Source organism: Diceros bicornis, chromosome 8 (assembly GCF_020826845.1).
Source record: "Diceros bicornis minor isolate mBicDic1 chromosome 8, mDicBic1.mat.cur, whole genome shotgun sequence".
NCBI classification, from domain to species: domain Eukaryota; kingdom Metazoa; phylum Chordata; class Mammalia; order Perissodactyla; family Rhinocerotidae; genus Diceros; species Diceros bicornis.
The window spans coordinates 78,444,033-78,462,639 of record NC_080747.1 but is presented as its reverse complement, the minus strand read 5'-3'; the positions used below and the strand labels follow the sequence as shown (position 1 = coordinate 78,462,639).

The 18,607-nt window shown below is 40.8% G+C and overlaps 1 protein-coding gene across 5 annotated transcripts in view; it reads right to left on the bottom strand.

The window, feature by feature from the left end:
- Positions 1-4,580: 4,580 nt before the first annotated feature.
- BMPR1B (bone morphogenetic protein receptor type 1B) overlaps positions 4,581-18,607 on the bottom strand; it is a 389,790-nt gene continuing 375,763 nt past the window's right edge. For 4 of the 5 annotated variants that reach the window (XM_058547530.1, XM_058547529.1, XM_058547527.1 and 1 more), the window contains 2 exons: positions 12,163-12,338; positions 7,664-8,371 (listed from right to left, as the gene is read on the bottom strand). In XM_058547530.1, the coding sequence (XP_058403513.1) occupies positions 8,100-8,371; positions 12,163-12,338 (448 nt within the window). In that variant the 3' untranslated portion in view covers positions 7,664-8,099. Of the gene's footprint in view, positions 6,706-7,663; positions 8,372-12,162; positions 12,339-18,607 lie in introns of those variants that run through there. The other variant, XM_058547528.1, reaches the window with a different exon arrangement.

The following is an 18,607-nucleotide window of genomic DNA, read 5'->3' as shown; positions in this document are numbered from 1 at the left end:
CCCCACCCTCCGAGGCCCGAGTTTAAGAGAAGTTTGCAAAGGGCACTCTGGGGAGGAAGGGAAAGGTGAGCCCGCCACGCGGGACGCCGCAAGCTGTCGCAGATGCGACAGACAGGTTCAGCTCATGCGGGACACCGGTCGCCCCCTCTGAGCAGGGAGAAAGGCTCGGAGGGTGCAGTGGAAAGCGGCTGCGAATCAGCGTGGAGGCAAAGGCAGCCCTCTCCTCAGTGGGAGAGCCACTTGAGAGTGTCCTTAGATGGCCCGCAGCCTGCTGCCGCCCCCTCTCTCAGCCAGAGCGAGCCTGTGAGCAACTGTCCCTCCCGAGGGCTGGAGGACAGGGAGTTCACTGACTCCACGCGGGGGCCGCAGACTCAGTGTTTGTGAGGACTAAGGAAGCAGGGACAGTATGGAAATTGGAACCCAGGTAAAACAAAAGGGAGAAGTGGGTCCTGTGGCTTAATCAGAGAATTCAACTCCATCTAAAAGAAAGAAAGTTCATTTGAAGAGCAAAACGGTGTTTTACACAGAAAGCACGTGGCGGCACAGACCCAGCGGGACACCACCCACTGACCCCTAATTTGGAGCTCTGAGAGCTGGCTTCCCTTCAGGAAGGCCGAACCTAGGAGAGCCTGCAAACGTCTTCAAAGTTAAGTCAGCGAGGGCCCTGAGACCCCATCTGAGTGGGGTCAGAGTTCTGTGGATTGGCCCCACTCTGTCTCTGTCCCCTGGGGCCAGCACGCAGGCACCAGGCAGAGCCCCTCCGGCAGTCCCAGAGCTCCCTACAGCTGGGGTAGTACTAAACCGAGGGTAAGAGTTACCTGGCAGAAACAGAAACAGAAGTCTTTCTGAGAGTGGGGTCATCTGTACTTTGCTCCCATGACCAGAAGGACCTACCAAGCCTGCAACTTATAAAACGACCAATGCCAAGAGAAGAGCCTGCTCTCCTCAGCTGGGATTTACTGTGCATCTGCCTTCCAGTCCTATGAAAGGCCCCCAGCATAGAGAAGTGGGTGCAGAGAGGGTGGGAGAGGTGTACCCCGGCAAACCCAGGCTGTTTTAAGTGTTGCTGGCTTTCTATTCTGTAAAACTATGTCAGTAAGGAAAAGCAGTATTTATGAGTACCTGCCATGTGCCTGGCATAGGGCCACCATATATTTCACATATTCGTCTCATTTGTTCCTGTAAGAGCCCTGTGAGGTGGGTATTTTTATCCCAATTTACAGGGGAGAAGATTGGGGCTCAGATTATGTACCTCCACAGAATTGAGAGAGGGAAAACTATGGGATGTGAGCTAAGTCTGTCTGAATCCCACCCAACACTGGGATGAATTTTTTTGGCACAAGTGCAGCTGGCTAAATACAGCCAATCATGCAGACACTTGTGAGTCCCTGGTGACTAAGATGCAAGTCCTCCTGTACTCTCATGCCCAAACAATTCTGGGTTTCCGCTCCCCTGACCCCGCCTCCAGTGGATCTCCTCCAAACCATCCTGTCCACCCTGCCCTTCAGGACTCACCATCCAGGAACAAATAACCTAACACTTTCCCTCTCCCTTTGCAGAGGGTTCTCTCCTCTCCAGGGGACACTGTCTCAGAGACAACAGCAGTGGCCTCATTCTTCCACACCCCAGTACCTCACAGCTGGAAGGAAGGACGGGGTCTTTCTCATACTGTTCTGCTGCTTCCAGATCACTGCCTCTGCATAAAAAGCCCGCTCCTTCATACTTCAGGCCATCGGGCTCTCCCAGCCTCTGTCTCCACTCTGCTCCTCACTCACTGCCCACCTGCTCTCCTACAGCCCTTGAGGATTTTGCCTCACAGTCTCCCTCTCATAAGACTGCCACCATTCTGGGGAGCTTCCAAATCCACAAAGACAGATCCAAAGGCCCGGCTTTTGGGTTCCTCTTTCATCACCAATAATCTTGTCTGCTAACTGAATCTGCCCACTCCTGTGATCACACCCTTAGCTGTCCTGAGTCTTGCTACTCCTCCTTTGAAACCTTGATCCTGACTGCAGCCCCTCTGCCAGTGACTGCTAATACCCCCCTCAACCCCATCACGGTTCCCTGTCCTTTGACCTCATTTCCTTTGGCCTCTTAGCTGCCTTCACTTTTAATCCCCTCCCCACTCTGGTCCACCTCAACCATCCCCTTGATGATAATTCCTATTTTGCATGACCTATTGCTGCATACGCCTCATAAACCCCAACCATGAATGGATCTAATTGTTGCAGTCTCCATGCCTACATTTGGGTTGCTGATAGAAAAATAAAATCATAAAACTACATAGAAAAATGGCACTGCGAATTTGTAATAATAGCTAATATTTAGTAATGGTTTACCTCATGTTTGGTGCATGGATTATTTCATCTTCAGAACCACTCCATGCAGTAGATATTACTATTATTCCCGTCTTCAAGGGGAAGAAACTGAGTCTTGGTGAGGTCAGAACATGCCTACTGTCACACAGCTGAGGGAACGAGCGAGCCTGGATTCACACACAGTCTGTCTGGCAGTCCAGAGGCCACACTCTCCGCCCCAGCCACACAGTCAGGACCATCAATCTTAACCAGCCCTGGGCGTTGCCCACAGCCATCTGGCTGTAATTTTCTACAGCGCAATTTCGAACCTTCTCACTTCTCTCAAACCACTGACTTCCCTGCCTTTCCTCTCCCTCCCACAGATGACTGTGCCTCCTAATTACAGAGAAAATAGAAGCCATCAGACCATTTTTCTTGCTCTCCTGCCACCAAACGTACAAACTTACCTGCATCACTCTCCTTGATGGCTGTCTTCCCACCTGTTACAATGGGATATTTTCAAAGACAGAAAAAAGGCATAACTACAAGATAACAGACATGTTCTTTCCAAGGGGAGAATGAAACCATTTTATTTGGGGGAATGTTAAAACAAAGCCATATACAATTTGTAACAAATACAATACGATTGTTTGTTCCCTAGTCCTGAATAATTACACTATATACAAATTCAATAAGGCACTGGTTCCCCAAAAGAACACAAATGAGTCTTCTCTTCAGACAGACAGACAACAAAACCCCTTATATATTGCCACCTTCTCTCCAAAAAATATGGCATTGTTTTTTTGTTTCGTTTTACAAGAGGAATCATAATTGCTAAACTAAATCCCTTCTAGTGCCATGCTTTCACTTCCATTGCTATGTGACTGCGTTTTCTAAGAAGATAACTACAGAACGATTCAAGTTTAAAAAACTGTACTTCTCTCAGTGCCTTTCCACCCACAAAGAACCAGAACAGACTCACAACATAAAACACTGTAACTTCTAATGAATATGCATGACTCCAGAACATGAAACTCCGTCATTATTCACTACTTGCTATTACCTGACTACAAAACAATTGAAATGCGTCAAAGAATTCCTTGTAAATAAAATCTCAGCATGTTTTCTAAGAAGCTTTATGTTTTGGGAGTAGAAAGAAGCGTCACTCGTGACTTCTGAGCGGTGCTTTCCAGGAGGTCAAAGGCCTGTCTCCTCACACACAATGTTCATAGCACCGCCACTTGTGAATTAACAATCTACACACTTTCATAAATAAATATTATGTTTCATTTAGTACTTTATCATCCATAATATTTTACTCTCTAATCCACATATGGAGTTGTGTCAGACTCCAAACTGAACATAATATTAATATATACATATATATTTATATAATATATACACACACAAACTATAAACCTGAATATCTTAGCATACAAAACTTATATTAGCTAACAACTAACATTTTAGGATTCCTTTGAGGGGGGAGCGATTAGAAGAAAATCTTAGTCTTTGAAATAGTGCTGAAAATAAGCAATCAACTACATTATTAATTTCCAGGTTCCCACTTATCCTATGGAAAGACAAAACAAAATAGTAAAATTCACTTCTGAGCTACTAGAAATTTAAAAATTGAAACGGATTATTTGGAAGTGAGTAGGTAGTCTGGTTAAGAACAATTTAGTTTTTCCTAAGGTGGATTTTGGTAAGATACAGAGAAAAATCTGTTCATAAATAAATTCTTGTCTCATTGAAAGACTAGCTAAATGAGTCTTTTTAAGTATCTCAGGAATAACTTTTAAATGTTCATAGTGAATCAGACTGAGGATTAGAAAGTAAGCTATTGATTCCTCCAAAGGAACTAAACAAATAATATAGAAGAAATTTGGGTAGTATTTTAATTTCCTCCCATTCTTCATCCGAACCAATGCCTCCCTAGAAATTTAGTTTACTTTCAAATCATCACTTACCCACAAAATATTCTGACTTGAAGTTATTCACATATAAGAGCGTACCAAAAAGAAAACGCGTGTTTATCTAAGAGGTAAGCCCAGCCTCGCTTCAATTTAGGGAAAATCAAGAAACACAAACATGTCCCCATTTAACTGGCATAAATGTTTACTTATTTGTTTGTAGATGATCTGATTCGAGGCACTGAAGTTTCTCTCCAAGGCTCAGATGATTATCACATTTAGCTCTAGCCACATCTTCCTTCTAAGCTATCACAAAGAATGCAACTCGGAAAAGGAAAAGGAACCTTTTCCTAAAATAACCTTCCAGGTTATTTTAATATCAGTAAAAGCAGAATTCTGATTACAATTATATTTGGAACCATTTTTAATCTTTGAAAAAACAGAAATTTTTTTATATTCAACGATTAAGAAAATCTTCTTTCTTTGTTACAAACAAAATGTGGCTATGAAACGCTGAGAAGTGAATGCTGAGTACAGAACAGTGTTTCGCCTCATGATTCTCCCAAACTGTGGGCACAGCTCACAACTGCTCTCTGCTCTGGGATGGTCTCTGGACACACAAGCCACCAGCTGCAAGCCTACTTCAGACGTGAGAAAAATATCCTCTCGTTTTTCATGCAGCTGTCAAATGTTCAAAAACCCTCCATCCCTGTCACCAAGTGGTGAAAATGTGTTATAAAACACTGCCCCCTGGAGTATTCTGGAAGGAACGTCTTTTTTAAAAAGGCCAAGGAGAACTACTTCCCAATTCTACAGAATTTTTAAGAAGCCAAAGAAAACCACAGCAACAAAATGTAAATGAATAAAGTTGAGAGGGATGTGTACAATTTTAAACTTTATGTTCCTGTTGCTAAGTAATATTGGCCCTGTCAATGATTTGACTCATGTTGCTCAAAAGTTAAAACCCCATAGAACTGAGTGAAGAGATGTTTTGCATAAGTGCCACAGAGAAGAAAAAATAATAAATTAAAAAGTGAATTGAACACCATGAAGATAAAATAAACTGAGTCAGCATTCCTAGGATGTGAACTTATCACTTAAGATGTACATATTTGATCCACATCTATCATGGAATAATAAATCACAGCAGCCATAATGGTGGCCTCCACTAGCTCGCCTCTGCTGTCCCATTTGGAGGCTATATTTATCTATTTTTAAATTAAAATTTAGTTAAATTAACCTGACATATCCTTCTTCTCCTTCCCTTAACGCTGACACACAAAAAGACAGACAATAACAAAAAGAAACCGTCTTTATCTGTATAAGATAAAGTGTGCATCCTTTTTCCCTGTGCTTCTGAGATGGGCTCTTCTGCATACACAAGAAACAGGCCATGTGCACCCCACCCTCATCCCCTACCTTGTTGACACGATCTTCTTACAACACAAGAGCAAATTATCTCTATTTTAAAGCGCCTTGTCTTCAACACAACTGATGGAAATTTTATTTAATATTGATCCTTTCATTTGAGAAATCAAAAACATGCATGGGTCAATTCTCTGCACATAAAAAAGCTTTGTTTGTGCTTAATGAAAAGGAAGGGATTTTACCATGAAAGAAATGCCTAACAGAATCAGAAACACAAAGTGGTTTTGAAGAATAGCTTCAACACTTACTTCCAATGCAGTCACATAAAATCTTCATTTGTTCCATATCTTCTAAAGCTGCAAAGGGTCACCTGCAGGAATCCCAAAATGTGGGCACAGACAGGTGGCATCTGTACTCAGGTGCATTCACACTGTGTGAGCCTCCAAGGCAGGGCTGGCCAAGTGGTCAGGTCTGAGGCAGCAAGGGTGGGGGGCTTTTAGGATGAGTTCCATTCTATGTTCTCCAATTTCATAGACTGGCTTTTGGTTTGTAGAGTGCAACAAAATTTTACCAATGGAAAAACACATATTTTAATTTACCTTCCAGCAGAGTTTCTGGGAAGAATTTTTGTTGCTACTATTTAAACTATAAACCTTAAAACATCTATGTTATTTGTTTTATTTTGGCAAAATTAAAGCATCTTTTTGGGGGAAAAAAAGGCAATCCCAAAATACAGGGCTTTCTTAGAAAGCAACATGCATCATATCTTGAACAGGTTACCCAAGCGGCTTCCCCCTCCTACAGACAGACACGGTGACTCCGTGTTTCCGGGAGCTTCTCTTTGTCCGGGCTGTGCCCTGAGAGGTGAGACTGAACCCACTGGGAAGCAGGACCATGTTCAAGGCTTGTACTGTGGATGCTTCTGGAATATTTTTTGCTCTGCCCACAAACAGAAGGATATCGACTGGCTTTCTCCAGAGATGCTTATTTTTCCCCTCAAATCAGAGTTTAATGTCCTGGGACTCTGACATCTTGGCAAGTGTTTTCTTAACACGCAGGGCCGTCAGTCTTGAGGCAGGGTTGTGAGCCCAGCATTCCGTCATGAGTTTCCCCATCTGCCTTAGACACTGTGGGAAGAGAAAAGGGTAACACTAGAGAAATGGATTATGTGCAAGGCTGGTACCTGAAACTGGCTTTTAGTTTTGAGTTTCTGAAGTTTGAATATATTTTTAAAAGATACTCTTAAAACCACATAGACATATAATACCATGAAAATTTGTTTTTCATGCAAATTTTGAATGACTACAACAGATTTTCACGTCTTCCTTGTGATAGGAACAAGCAGGTGGTTTTGCTGATTGTAGAAGGGTGTCTTTGAAGTCAGATTAAACAAATACAAAAATACCCAGGGAGTCTGTATTCCACTCCACACTCTCAGATTGTTTATAACACTTGATAAGCTTAAATCTTTTATCTAATTCCATACTATTCAAACAAACATGGTTATTCCTAAATCACAGCTGTCTGCCACAATACAGCCTCACACTGTACCATTTAACAAGATTAATGACCTGTGCACAGCCTCACTAAAACTTTCTCCTGTGTTCTCCTGTGGTACATCAATTATGGGTCTTCCTGTTGAAAAGCACAATTTCACTTCATTAGATAGCCTCAGTGAAGGAATTTCGAGTAACACCAATGCCCGTAGCCACCTTCAAAATAATAGAACTCCAGCATCTCATAAAGCTTCCTATGCAGCTCATTGGAAAACATATGTATTATTTAGCATTTCAGTACCTGGACACAAAACCAATGAACTACAGGTTATTTTTAATGCATTTAACACTGGAGAATTAGTTTATAAACAGTGTTCTGTCCACTTGTCTGCATTGGCTTTGCTACATGTTTGATAAGAGTCTTTTTTCTTTTTCTCTGGGGATGCTTCAAACTCATCTCTGACCGTCCCAGCCTGCTAGAGCACTCCAGGCTGTGAGTGAGTTTACAGGCTGAGAGGGTGGACAGAGACGATCTGGAGCACGAGCAGGTGAGTCAGGAAAGCAAGGCCCCCCGACTCATTCCCTCCCTCTGAGCAGCTCCTTTCTAGACTTGTTCAGGTTTCACTACTACATCCTCAGAGCCCAGCTGAATGTGATCTGTTCAGACTGCACCTCATCATCCCTACTAACACAGATCCACAGCACAGTCAGCCATCTCAGCCAGGTCAACTTGTACCGCTTCTGTGCAGAGAAAACTGAGTTCTTCAGATGCCTCTCTTTTCTCTCGTCAAAATGAGACAAAGCTGCATGTGGGTTTCTCATGGAGAAAATTCATGATGCTTTAAAAACACACACAGAGAGAAATAACAGCCTTGATGCAAATGTCAGGACATCACAAATAAATGAAATAATGTTATCACTTACGCAGGCTAAATGGTGACCCACTCAACATATTCTGGAAGTAGAAAAATCAAACAGAAAAGAGGAACAGATAATTTAAAACACCACACTTAGCTCCATATAAATTATTGCAATGAGGCACCATTACCGTCACCATCAAAACAAAGAAGAAGAAGAATTCCTGTAATGAATATTTGGGATTTTGGCAAACAGAGAAAAGCCTGTTTAGAAGTTGGACACAGCCACATGGTGACCGGAGGCCTCACCTCATCACTGGTCCACCGGTTGGGGAAGGAGGGCCGGAGCTTCTTGATGCACACAACCTCTCTCATGTCCTCATAGGAGGGATCACTGGGCACGAGGTCATGATAGGGAAGCTGGTATTCCTCCACTATACCTGAAAATACGGTTTATTATTGTTGTTATTTTCTGTGAAGCGGAAATAAAAGTCTAGTATACAAACTGTTCTCAAAGAAAAGTTCATTCAGCACTAAAGACAAGTTCGGTCTGAAAAACAACAAAATAAATATTGAAAAAAATGTGCCCAAATGACAATCTAATTAAAAAAAATGAACAGAAAGCCTAATAAAATATATTATAGGTCTTCAAGCTTTTTTTCTAATTTCCAAAAGCTAAGTAAAACAAGCATCTCAAATTAATTTCAACTTTATAAAGCCTCTTACATACCAAATTAAAAAAAAAATCTATTATTAAATCTCAATGCAAATTTGGCAGACATATCCAAAACTCATGCTGTATAATATGTGACTGTTTCTATTACTGAAGTATGAGATTATGAATCTCATAATAAATTTGGCATTGTATCCTACTTTAACAAAATGTCAGATTTACATTTTTTTCTGCTTCATCATAAGAATGCATTTTTGCATATTTAAAATTTGTAAAATTATACACATCTAAAAATATTAACCATGGGTTTTTAGGTGCAAGGACTGTCTGATTTTTATTTTCTTCTTTAAATTTTCTGTATTTATCCAAATTTTATAGAAGGAATACTTTACTATTAGAAAAAAAATAAGTATTGTTGAGAGAAGGGTTAAGAAATACAAATCTATGTCATCTTTAAGGAAATAGCACTTATCATGCTAAATTCTATCTCATTTCAGTTTTCCTAGTATCTAATTTTTACCTTTTTCCTTTTGTCCCTTAAAAAAGCAGGTTACTTGTGGCTTCTTTTCAACCCTATCTGATGAACTCCTCACAATAATTATAGGCAGCCTCTGTCTTCACGGGATGCTGCTCTGAACAGTCTTTCCAGAGCAACCTTACTCCCTATCCTAAATCATCTTTTATAGAAATGTTATTGCTTTTTATCTGAACAAGATGATACCACCAGGTAGGCAGAGTGTCTACTGCATCATTAAATTCACTGGGGGTTTACTCTGATGACAAAATCTGGAGTCTGAATTATGCTCTTTCTCATAAACTTAAACCCATATATAATCATAAAGGACCAGAGGATTCAAAAGTTTTCTCAGACCATTCCAACTTACCATTTATTCTGCCCCTTGCTGAGCCTGCAGAGCATAATTATATGTACTATCTATGTTAGTATTTCCTTCCATTGTGTTTCACCTTTATATGAGATAATAAAGGCACAGGGTCTAACACACATGAGATGTCACTTCATTTCAGTTCTTCCTTCCTTTGTAATTCTCAAGACAACAGCTCTGGAAACGTCTTGAGGGCAAGGACGGTATCTACCCAATTCATCTCAGATTTTCCTTAGTACCTAATGTTGGTACCATTACCTGGCTGGATTGATGCCTGGATGGTGGCAAGTCTGTCTTTGAACTATGGGCCTTGGTCCTTTCTCCTTATCATGCAATTAAGTCATCAAAATTTTCCATATTAGCTGCCATTCAATTGTTTCTGAAACCTCATCATTTTCTCTTTTCCTTCCAAAGTTTGAAAGGCCTACATCACCCAAAAGTATCTGAACTAGAAAGACAAGCCCCCAAACTTCCAATATCTCATAAAGGAAAGTGCTGGAGAATAGAATTTTGTGCTTTGCCTTTTTGTAAAGAGAAAAGAAACTCATCTGTTGACAGCCTACTACATACCAGGCATGGACGTAGGCGTGCTATATATCTTATTAAATTCTCACAAACATGTCATGAGATAGCATTATTATCCACACTATACAAATAAGGAAACTTGGTTTTGAGGGATTAAGTAACTTGCCCAAGGCCATACAGTTGGTATGGAGTAGAGCCTGGACTCCAACATCGCTGACAAATACATGTCAATCTCATACAGAGATAAGGGCACATTTCAGTACCTCTCAGATCTCCACAGGCAGACAGCCCTGGTGAATCAATTAGCATCCTGCTGTTCACATAAGGCTAGCTCATTTTTTAAGCTGAGAATCTTCGCCTGTATTCTGGCCCACAGGCTTTCAAATATAGGCTTCCTGTGGCCCTATTTGCTTTACATGTTCAGGAAAACACAATTAGAAAAGTAATCTTGTAGTCTACTACTCCTTCAACTTCTGTAAACCCACCTTAATTACACAAGAGTAAGTAGATTATTAAAAAATAGGCTCACCTACTCTTTATAAAGCATGAAATCAACACACAGGCAATTCATTAATTTACTTGGTTACTTCTTCATAATTATGATGAGAGATTTATTCAATATCTGGTTAGGAAAAATTTCCTATATTAACTTTCCTTTTGGACAAAAGAGTTCTCTCACTTTAGAGGGAATGTGTTCTATTTTAAATTGCTTATAGGAGGCTCAGAGCGATTAGAAAGCACTACACCACTGAAGATGATCTTTCTCCAAAAGACTGAATGCTATTGATTAACTGTTTCTCCTTTATATTTAAATATGAATCTAAAATAAGCTAAGACGGGCCGGCCCCGTGGCTCGGCGGTTGGGTGCGGGCGCTCCGCTGCTGGCGGCCCGGGTTCGGATCCCGGGCGCGCACTGGCGCGCCGCTTCTCCGGCCATGCTGGGGCCGTGTCCCACGTGCAGCAGCTGGAGGGATGTGCAACTATGGCATGCGGCTATCTACTGGGGCTTTGGGGGAAAAAAATAAATAAATAAAAATAAGCTAAGGCTCTACCAACCAAAATGAAAATTTTAATTAATAGCTAACACGTACTGAGTGCTATTTATGTGCCAGGCAGTTTTAATTCTTTTTACAATCATTGAAACCTCACAACTGCTGAGATAGATACAATTTACCTCCTTCTTAAGGTGAGAAAATTAAAACAAAGAAAAGTTTAGTAACTTGTCAAAGGTTCACAGATAATAAATGGCAGGTCCAAAAACAAATCCCAGTGCTACTTAAGTATACAGTGCACTTTCAGAGAATCTTGGCCAACTCAAGTTTTCACGAAAGTGAGTTTAAACTCACCATCATGAGAACAGCAGCAGCATCAAGGCTGGTTAACGAGCACAACCATGACAGAACCATAAACAGGGTACTTGACACTGAAGAGCCCACGACTCATCTCCTCACCTAAAAGGTGTGGGAATCTACTCAAAGGCGGATTATGCAGCAGTAAGCAAAATACTACAAGCAATAACAGTACCTCTGAATATTTAAGGATGTCTTCTTACTTAGTCTTACTAAGGAATCCTTATGTTTGTAGAAAAATTATCATGAACAATAATAATATTCTCATGCTTTAATTTCCTCTGAATAAAAACTGATATCTTCAAACTGCTTTATGAGAAAGTATTATAAAAAGCCAAGAGGTAGAGGATTAAAGAATTGGTGTCCCACCCACATTTATGTCTCCATCTTCATCTGCACAGAGGAAGCCACAGGGAATGGGGCATTGGAGTTGGAGATGGGGCCCAGCAGGTTGGTAAGAAGCTGGAAGGGGTAGGGAAGAGAGTTGACTTGATGGAGCAACTGCTGGAGGAAGAGCTCAAGAGAGAAAGGAGACAATACATATAGCAGAAGGGGGTGATCTTTGAAAAGGCAAGAGGAGGCTGACAGTGTGCCTACAAGACATTCATCAGGAGTAGGTAGAGGGAACGAAGCAGTCAAAGATAATTCTAAGATGTTAAATATCATTTCCTGGGAGGATTGTGACTGCATCAACAGAAACAAAAGGGGGAAATAAAAGAAAATCTGATTTTGTGGACAACAGGATAACTTTGATTTCTGATGAGAAAGAGAGGATTTGTAGTAGCTCCACTGTGACTTACCTCCTGATACACATCTCCTAGCAACCTCCCAAAGGATGAGTCCAAAACTGTACATGTCAGCCATGATGTAAGACTGAAAGTGATTCCTATTCAAGCTCTCATCCAATACTTCTGGAGGCATGTAGCGTTTGGTGCCAACACGAGTGTTGGGTGGGATGTCAACTTCATTTGTATCACTAAGGAGAAAGTAAAGCAAAGTACTATCATCCCTGAAGAGGACCAATAAATAACAAATCAAGGTGATTCCTGAACCACGGCCTAGTGAAATGTGGGAAAGGACATCCTTCCAGGGAATAACATTTCCTTGAAAAATATTTCTTGCCAAAAGTTAATATTAAATATTCACAGGTAAAAACCCAATGAAGATGACAATCAGAATGAATTTGCAACATATAAGACTGCATTACCTCTAGATAAAATATAAACTCTAAATAATTGCTAAATATCTACTAAATGTCTAAAAATATACCTTCATCCCTTCATATTTTAATGGCTTTGCTCTTAAAATTGGCACGTACACATGCCAATTTGGTTTGGGACAGTATTTCTTTAAGCCAAGTGTTGTGAGACTTTTAAATCTACAAACAGGTATGCAAAGGGGGGAAGGAGAGGACCAACAAAGACTTGCCAATGTTTATTTTGATAAGCAGGTACCTATGAAAAAGCTTTCTATGATCACTAGCATTTCATAAACTAAATAACGTGTATTTTTAATAAAAGGAGGAAAGGAATAATTGAATACAATATTTTTAGCTTTATGAAAATTTTACGTGACCCATTTATTATTACTTCCTGTAGACGGGGAGAAAATTTGGGATGGATGGACAGCCATGTGCACACTGGCACTTGAGAAGCACTGCCTTGGTGCAGGGAGCTGGAGCTGGATTCTGAATCCATGTTTTGAAGCTGTTGAACTACTATTGCTTGATATGTTGATGATGACATGAGACGAGATGTGTAAAATCGCTGCCAGCACAGTGCTAAGCATGGATGCGAAGTTTAACAAGCACTACCTCAGTAGGACTAGTGGAACTAAGAAGAAAAGCAATAAACCCCAGTTTTGAAGGATGAAGAAACTATAAAACAGAAAAGGTGCAAAAACTCACTATTAACCTGAAGTTTCTGAAAAATCTTGAATAAAACTTCCTATCTCTGATTCCCAAGAAGTGTTGTTTTTTTTTTTTCTATCACTCTCGACTGACTCTAGAGCATTTATATATTGTTTCTCCTCAACATGGAAAATGGTTACGTATATCAAATTCACATTTATCATGCTGTGTCACAGACAGTACCAAACTTACCAAAACACTAGTGGCTTTTGGGGAAAAACCCCTGGGTTTGATCTTATTGCTTTAATCTCTATCTTCTTAAACATAAAATATCTAGTGTCATTTGGGAAAATTTAAAGGCTGGCAGATGTCCCTCTGTATATCTCAGAACTGTTTACATTTACTAAAACTTACAAAGCTTCATTCTTCAAACCTTTTAAAATTCATTTCCAGCTAAAATCCTTAATCTGAAGCTATTTCAACAGACATGTCACCAGTATACTCATTAGGCCCCTCATGATCTTCTAGGAGGAACAACTCTGAAGGAGCCTGTTCTCCTAAAATAAAAGTTAAAGTGCAAATGTTAAAAAATGAAAAAAACTAAACAGCTGGTATTCCTTACCATCTGTAAACGTTGGTCTTAGTGTTCTCAGCTCTTTTGTAAGACTACAAAAAGAGATTTAAATGTGAATTCTTAGCATTTGCCAGCATGATGTAATAGAAGAACGTCATTTGTGTATCTAAATAGTAAATGATAAGGGAAGAAAGGGAGCCAAGAAGAGGCGTCATGATAAACTGGAAAAATATCAGATTTAAAAGATGCTGCAAAAGCTCCACCTTTAATTATAAAGTAATTTCTTTCCTCCTTTGCTACCCCACTGACACCTCTCACGTGAGCACACGGTAGGTATGTTATTAGTGTGTTGCATATGTATGTTACAATTTATCATTTTGAACCATTAGAGGCAGACAGCTGTGGGCCCGGGTAGAGAAGTCTGGGTTCTATGAAGAGAAACAAACATGAGGGTTTGCAGGCGGAAGAAGATGGTACAGGGCCTAAATTAATTCCAGAACACATACCGAGAAAGGAAACCAAGAACAGTCTTAGCACGGGCCTCACAGGAGTGCATTTAGGCCAAAGATATACTCTGACCACAGATGATCAAGATTTTAGGCAATTCCTTCCCATTCTTACTCTTACCTCCTTGATGTTTTATTTGGATTTGGGAGGTTAGGAAGGGCTAAGGAAATTTGTGACATGGAGACACGTATTGGAAAATTGAAAGGTAACTGTTATCTGATAATGAATTAAGATTTGTGATGGCTGAACTATTATATAGTCATCTCTAATCTCTCACTCCCTCCAACACTGAAAAAAAAAGCATACAATCAAGGATTTTGCTTGTCCATCAAATCCCCAAAACCAGTTCCTTACACAGGCTAAGCATGCTCCTCACTACTGTCCCTCCTCTACCTTCCTCTCCCCACCCTAGGTGTTTCCCTAATAGTATCGGAATAAATATCTTACCTCAGAGTACTTGAATAAATATCCTCCCTTGTAGTATTTAAATAAAAATCCATCTTCCAACCTAAGATTGTAAACTTGTCTATCATAATCATTTGGTAAGTCCCTAAAGAGTATAGCCCCAATCCATCTCCATTCATAGCATGCCTTGCACACAGTAGGTAAAGAATATACTTTAAATGAAAGAAGGGAAAGGTCTTCTTACAATAAACTTCACTATGACTAATTTAAAGAGAAATGTAAAAATCTCTATTACATATAGACCATAAAATGAGACATTACATAAAAAGAATTTTGTTAAGCAAACTAATCTTATAAAAGAATACTATTAACCTAGTGGCAAATGCCTTTAACACTACATTTAAAGAAACAAACATGCTAATTATAAGTAATTCATATCTGATATTCTAAAGTATCAGATCCTCCAAGACATACAACTCTCTCCCTTCTTCCCTGAGGAGTGTTTCTATACAGAAAGTAACTAAATTGCACTTCTCTCTCAGGTTTTCAGAAACATCCTCTTACCTGTTCCCAAATAAGGGCAGAGAAAAACTAAACTGAGCTTCTATTAATCTTCAAGGCCAAAAATAGAAATTAAAGTGATTTAACACTGGGGCAGCAAAAATAAAGGAAGAAAAAGAGACAGGAAGTAGTCAGACAGTGCAGAGCATATGGGAACAGGGCATAGAGTGAGTGAAGGAGAAAGAAGGAAGCAGAAAAGGTGAGCGCGCCTCCAGCTTTCCCTGGCTTCCTTGGCCACTGAGGGGCCGGGGCGTGAGAAGCAAGGTTGTCAAGGAGAGATGGATACTGCGCAAGGGGGCAGAGTCGGAGAAAAGCAGCCCAAACCCACACGCAGTCCCGTGGACTGCAGCGGCGACACACCCCCCAGTCAAATTATAAAGTCACACAGGAAAGAGAAATACCAACTTCAGGACGTCGGTTCCCTCTGGGAGGGAAAAAGGAGAATGAAATAAGGAGGAGAATGCAACACGTCTATCTTCAACGCTGGATTTGCTTTAAAAAGAAAGACCAGACAAAAATAAGGCAAATTGTTAACATTTGTTAATGTTAAATTATTACATGAGTGCCTCATTATTTTTTATACTTTTCTATATGTTTAAAATATACTATAATTAAATATATTATAAATTTTAAAACTCAGCAGGATCAGGAACTAGAAAACTTTCATTTCAAGGATTAAGGCATTGGTTAGAGGCATGAGGGTCTGAAGATCAAAAGTCATCTAAATAAACTGGTCAAATTACAAAGAAGATGTGCTTCTACCAAAGAGAACTGGAAATGTTCTATCAAAAATGGGGGTGCTGCATTCACTGTGGAGGAAACACGACCTCTCTCTCCCTTCCATGCAGAAGGTGGGAAATATTTGCACAAAGGAGTCATGATTGAAGAATTGGTTTTAGAGAATTACAGGGGTAGGTATTTTTACCCATTTATAATTAGTACTTCCACTAGATCCAACATGGCTTTTGTTCCTATCAATGTGAGTACCACTGTGATACAGACTTAAGTAGAATTGGAAAAAAAAATAAAAATATAATTTGAACAAAATAAACTAAATTAAGGGATGTTGGGTAAATTCCCTCCCAGGAAAAAACTTTGTTTTAAAATCATACTTTAATGGGTATTTTTCTCTATGAACTTTAGGGAGAGCAGGGCTAGGACAGGATAAAATAAGAATACCTAAAATTTTCTGAGGAAGAAATGAACAGTAACTTGGGAGGTTGGGGGTAAGGAGCAAGTAAGTGAGGGAGAAGAGGGGTTCTCCCCTGTGGCCTAGGATCATGACAAGATGTTAAGCTCTGGTAGAAAAAAAAAATCAGGAAAAATGTTCTGATAGCATGAATTTGATGACGAAATTCAATACCCTACAATACATCCCAGTAAAGGTCTCTTCAACCTTGAGCTGATGGTGTTTCGGGAAGAGAAGAGACAGCAGCTACATCACGGGGCTAAGGTACAAGCTATACCGGAGGGACGAGGCTGGTATGGCAAAGAGGAAAAGCTCCTCGGGATCCCCAGATATGGTGCGAATGACGCTGAGTTCCCCAGGGAGGACTAGGGATGAGGAAGTGTAATTTTATTTGAATCTCAGAATGCAAGGTGCCCTCAGCTAGGATTACTTAAAAAGGCATGAAAACAAAGTCATATTTCTGACCAAAAGCACTTGGATGTCAGTGTCATGATAAAGAAAATGCCAGCACGGTGTAGTACGAGGTCTACCCTGGTGACCAAACAGCCTGCTAGTGTACGCACACTTTGAGTGGCTCTTCTCATCCAAGGGAGACACAAAGTAGTGAGACTTCCCCAGGCAACTCCTTCAGGGAGCAAAAAAGACTTTGAGACTGTCAGACAGTGAGAGACAAAGAGAGGGAGAAGAAAAGAGAAGAGGAGAGAGAAAGGAAATGAAAAGATATTTTTGCTCCCTCTTCTGAAGGTGCCAGGGGGGCTTACTAAGGAGAGGATGGTGGAAGCAATGCACTCTGCTGGGAGACGGATCACCAACCTCGTTTAGCACTTCGGCACATGGTGCTAATTTCAACCGGTTTTACTATCTACAGACAGTGCACCCCCTTACTGCCTGTCCCCAGGCGGGCTGCCTGCAGTGTCCCCCTTGGTCTGGCACTGTGCCTAGAGTGGCGTGTGTGCACTGCAGGGGCGTCACTGAGGCAGGGAATCAGAGCTCCTGTGGGTGCAGAGAGGCTGAAAGCAGAGCCTCCAGCTAGGATCCTAAGTGGACTGGAGACGGAACCCGAGCTCCCCACAGGACTCGGTGGAACAGGGCAGGCCTTACACTCTTGGCACCATGCACCGGATGAAGGACAGGCAAAAGATTTTCCTTTTGCTGGCAGGGAATAAAGGGGATCTTTAAAAATACAGTATCTGTCTTGACTTTGTTTTGTTACATATTTTTCATATTAATTAAGCTTCCTAATTATAAATCCATAGCAGGAATTCTTTCCAGAAGTGTTATGTAAAGGAAAACGCCACTGCTTGGTTCAGCACAGCGCACATTCCCACTGTACCATCAACTGAAGGGACAGTGTCATGAAAGTCACATGCAGAGCCCACTGTGGCCATGAAAGGCTGGCTCGGGAATCGAGGTGTTAGCTCCAACAAGGCGGCTCCACCTCAATGAGCCTTGGGCATGTGAGGGTGGTCTTCTGCTGGATGTTGCTGATGCCTAAAACAGAGAGAGGAAAGGGGGAGAGAGGGAGAAGGGGATAAAAAGGTAATCGAGAAAGAGGAGAAGCAAACACTGTACACCTTTAATAATCTAAAAAGCTTTTTTAAAAATAAGAACTGAACTTTAAAGAACAGTGAAAGAAGGGAGGAGGGCAGAAGACATGTTAGGGAGGCCATTGGTTTCCTTGTGGCTGACAACTGATGTTTGAAATTAACCACACGTGACACATACCACAGAATACTGAATCACCTCTTGGAAAGGCTACAATGACCTCTGAAAGCATGAAAGATCCCCATGAGCCTTCAGGAAAAGGGGTGCATATCCCTTTGTGTTTCTCAGGGTGTCTTGTAAATAGCCGTGGGACTGATCTGCTGCACGGACCTCTGCCCAGTCAGACGTTAATCAAGGAGGAGAGTCTTCTGCAGCACTTCCCAATGGGATTTATTGCTTCTATGATTAAATCCTGAGAAATCTCAGGGTTTCTTAGGAACAGGATGGTAGAACTAAAAATTCAAGAGAAGGTGGGTATGGCCACAGAAACCTTGCCTGGGAAGGCCGACTCTGCCACTAATTAGGTTGGTCTATGACTTTAGCAGGTCATTTGGCCATGTCACTTTTTTTTAAAAAACCACTAAGTATACAAATCAGAAGCAGTGCTAGAAACAA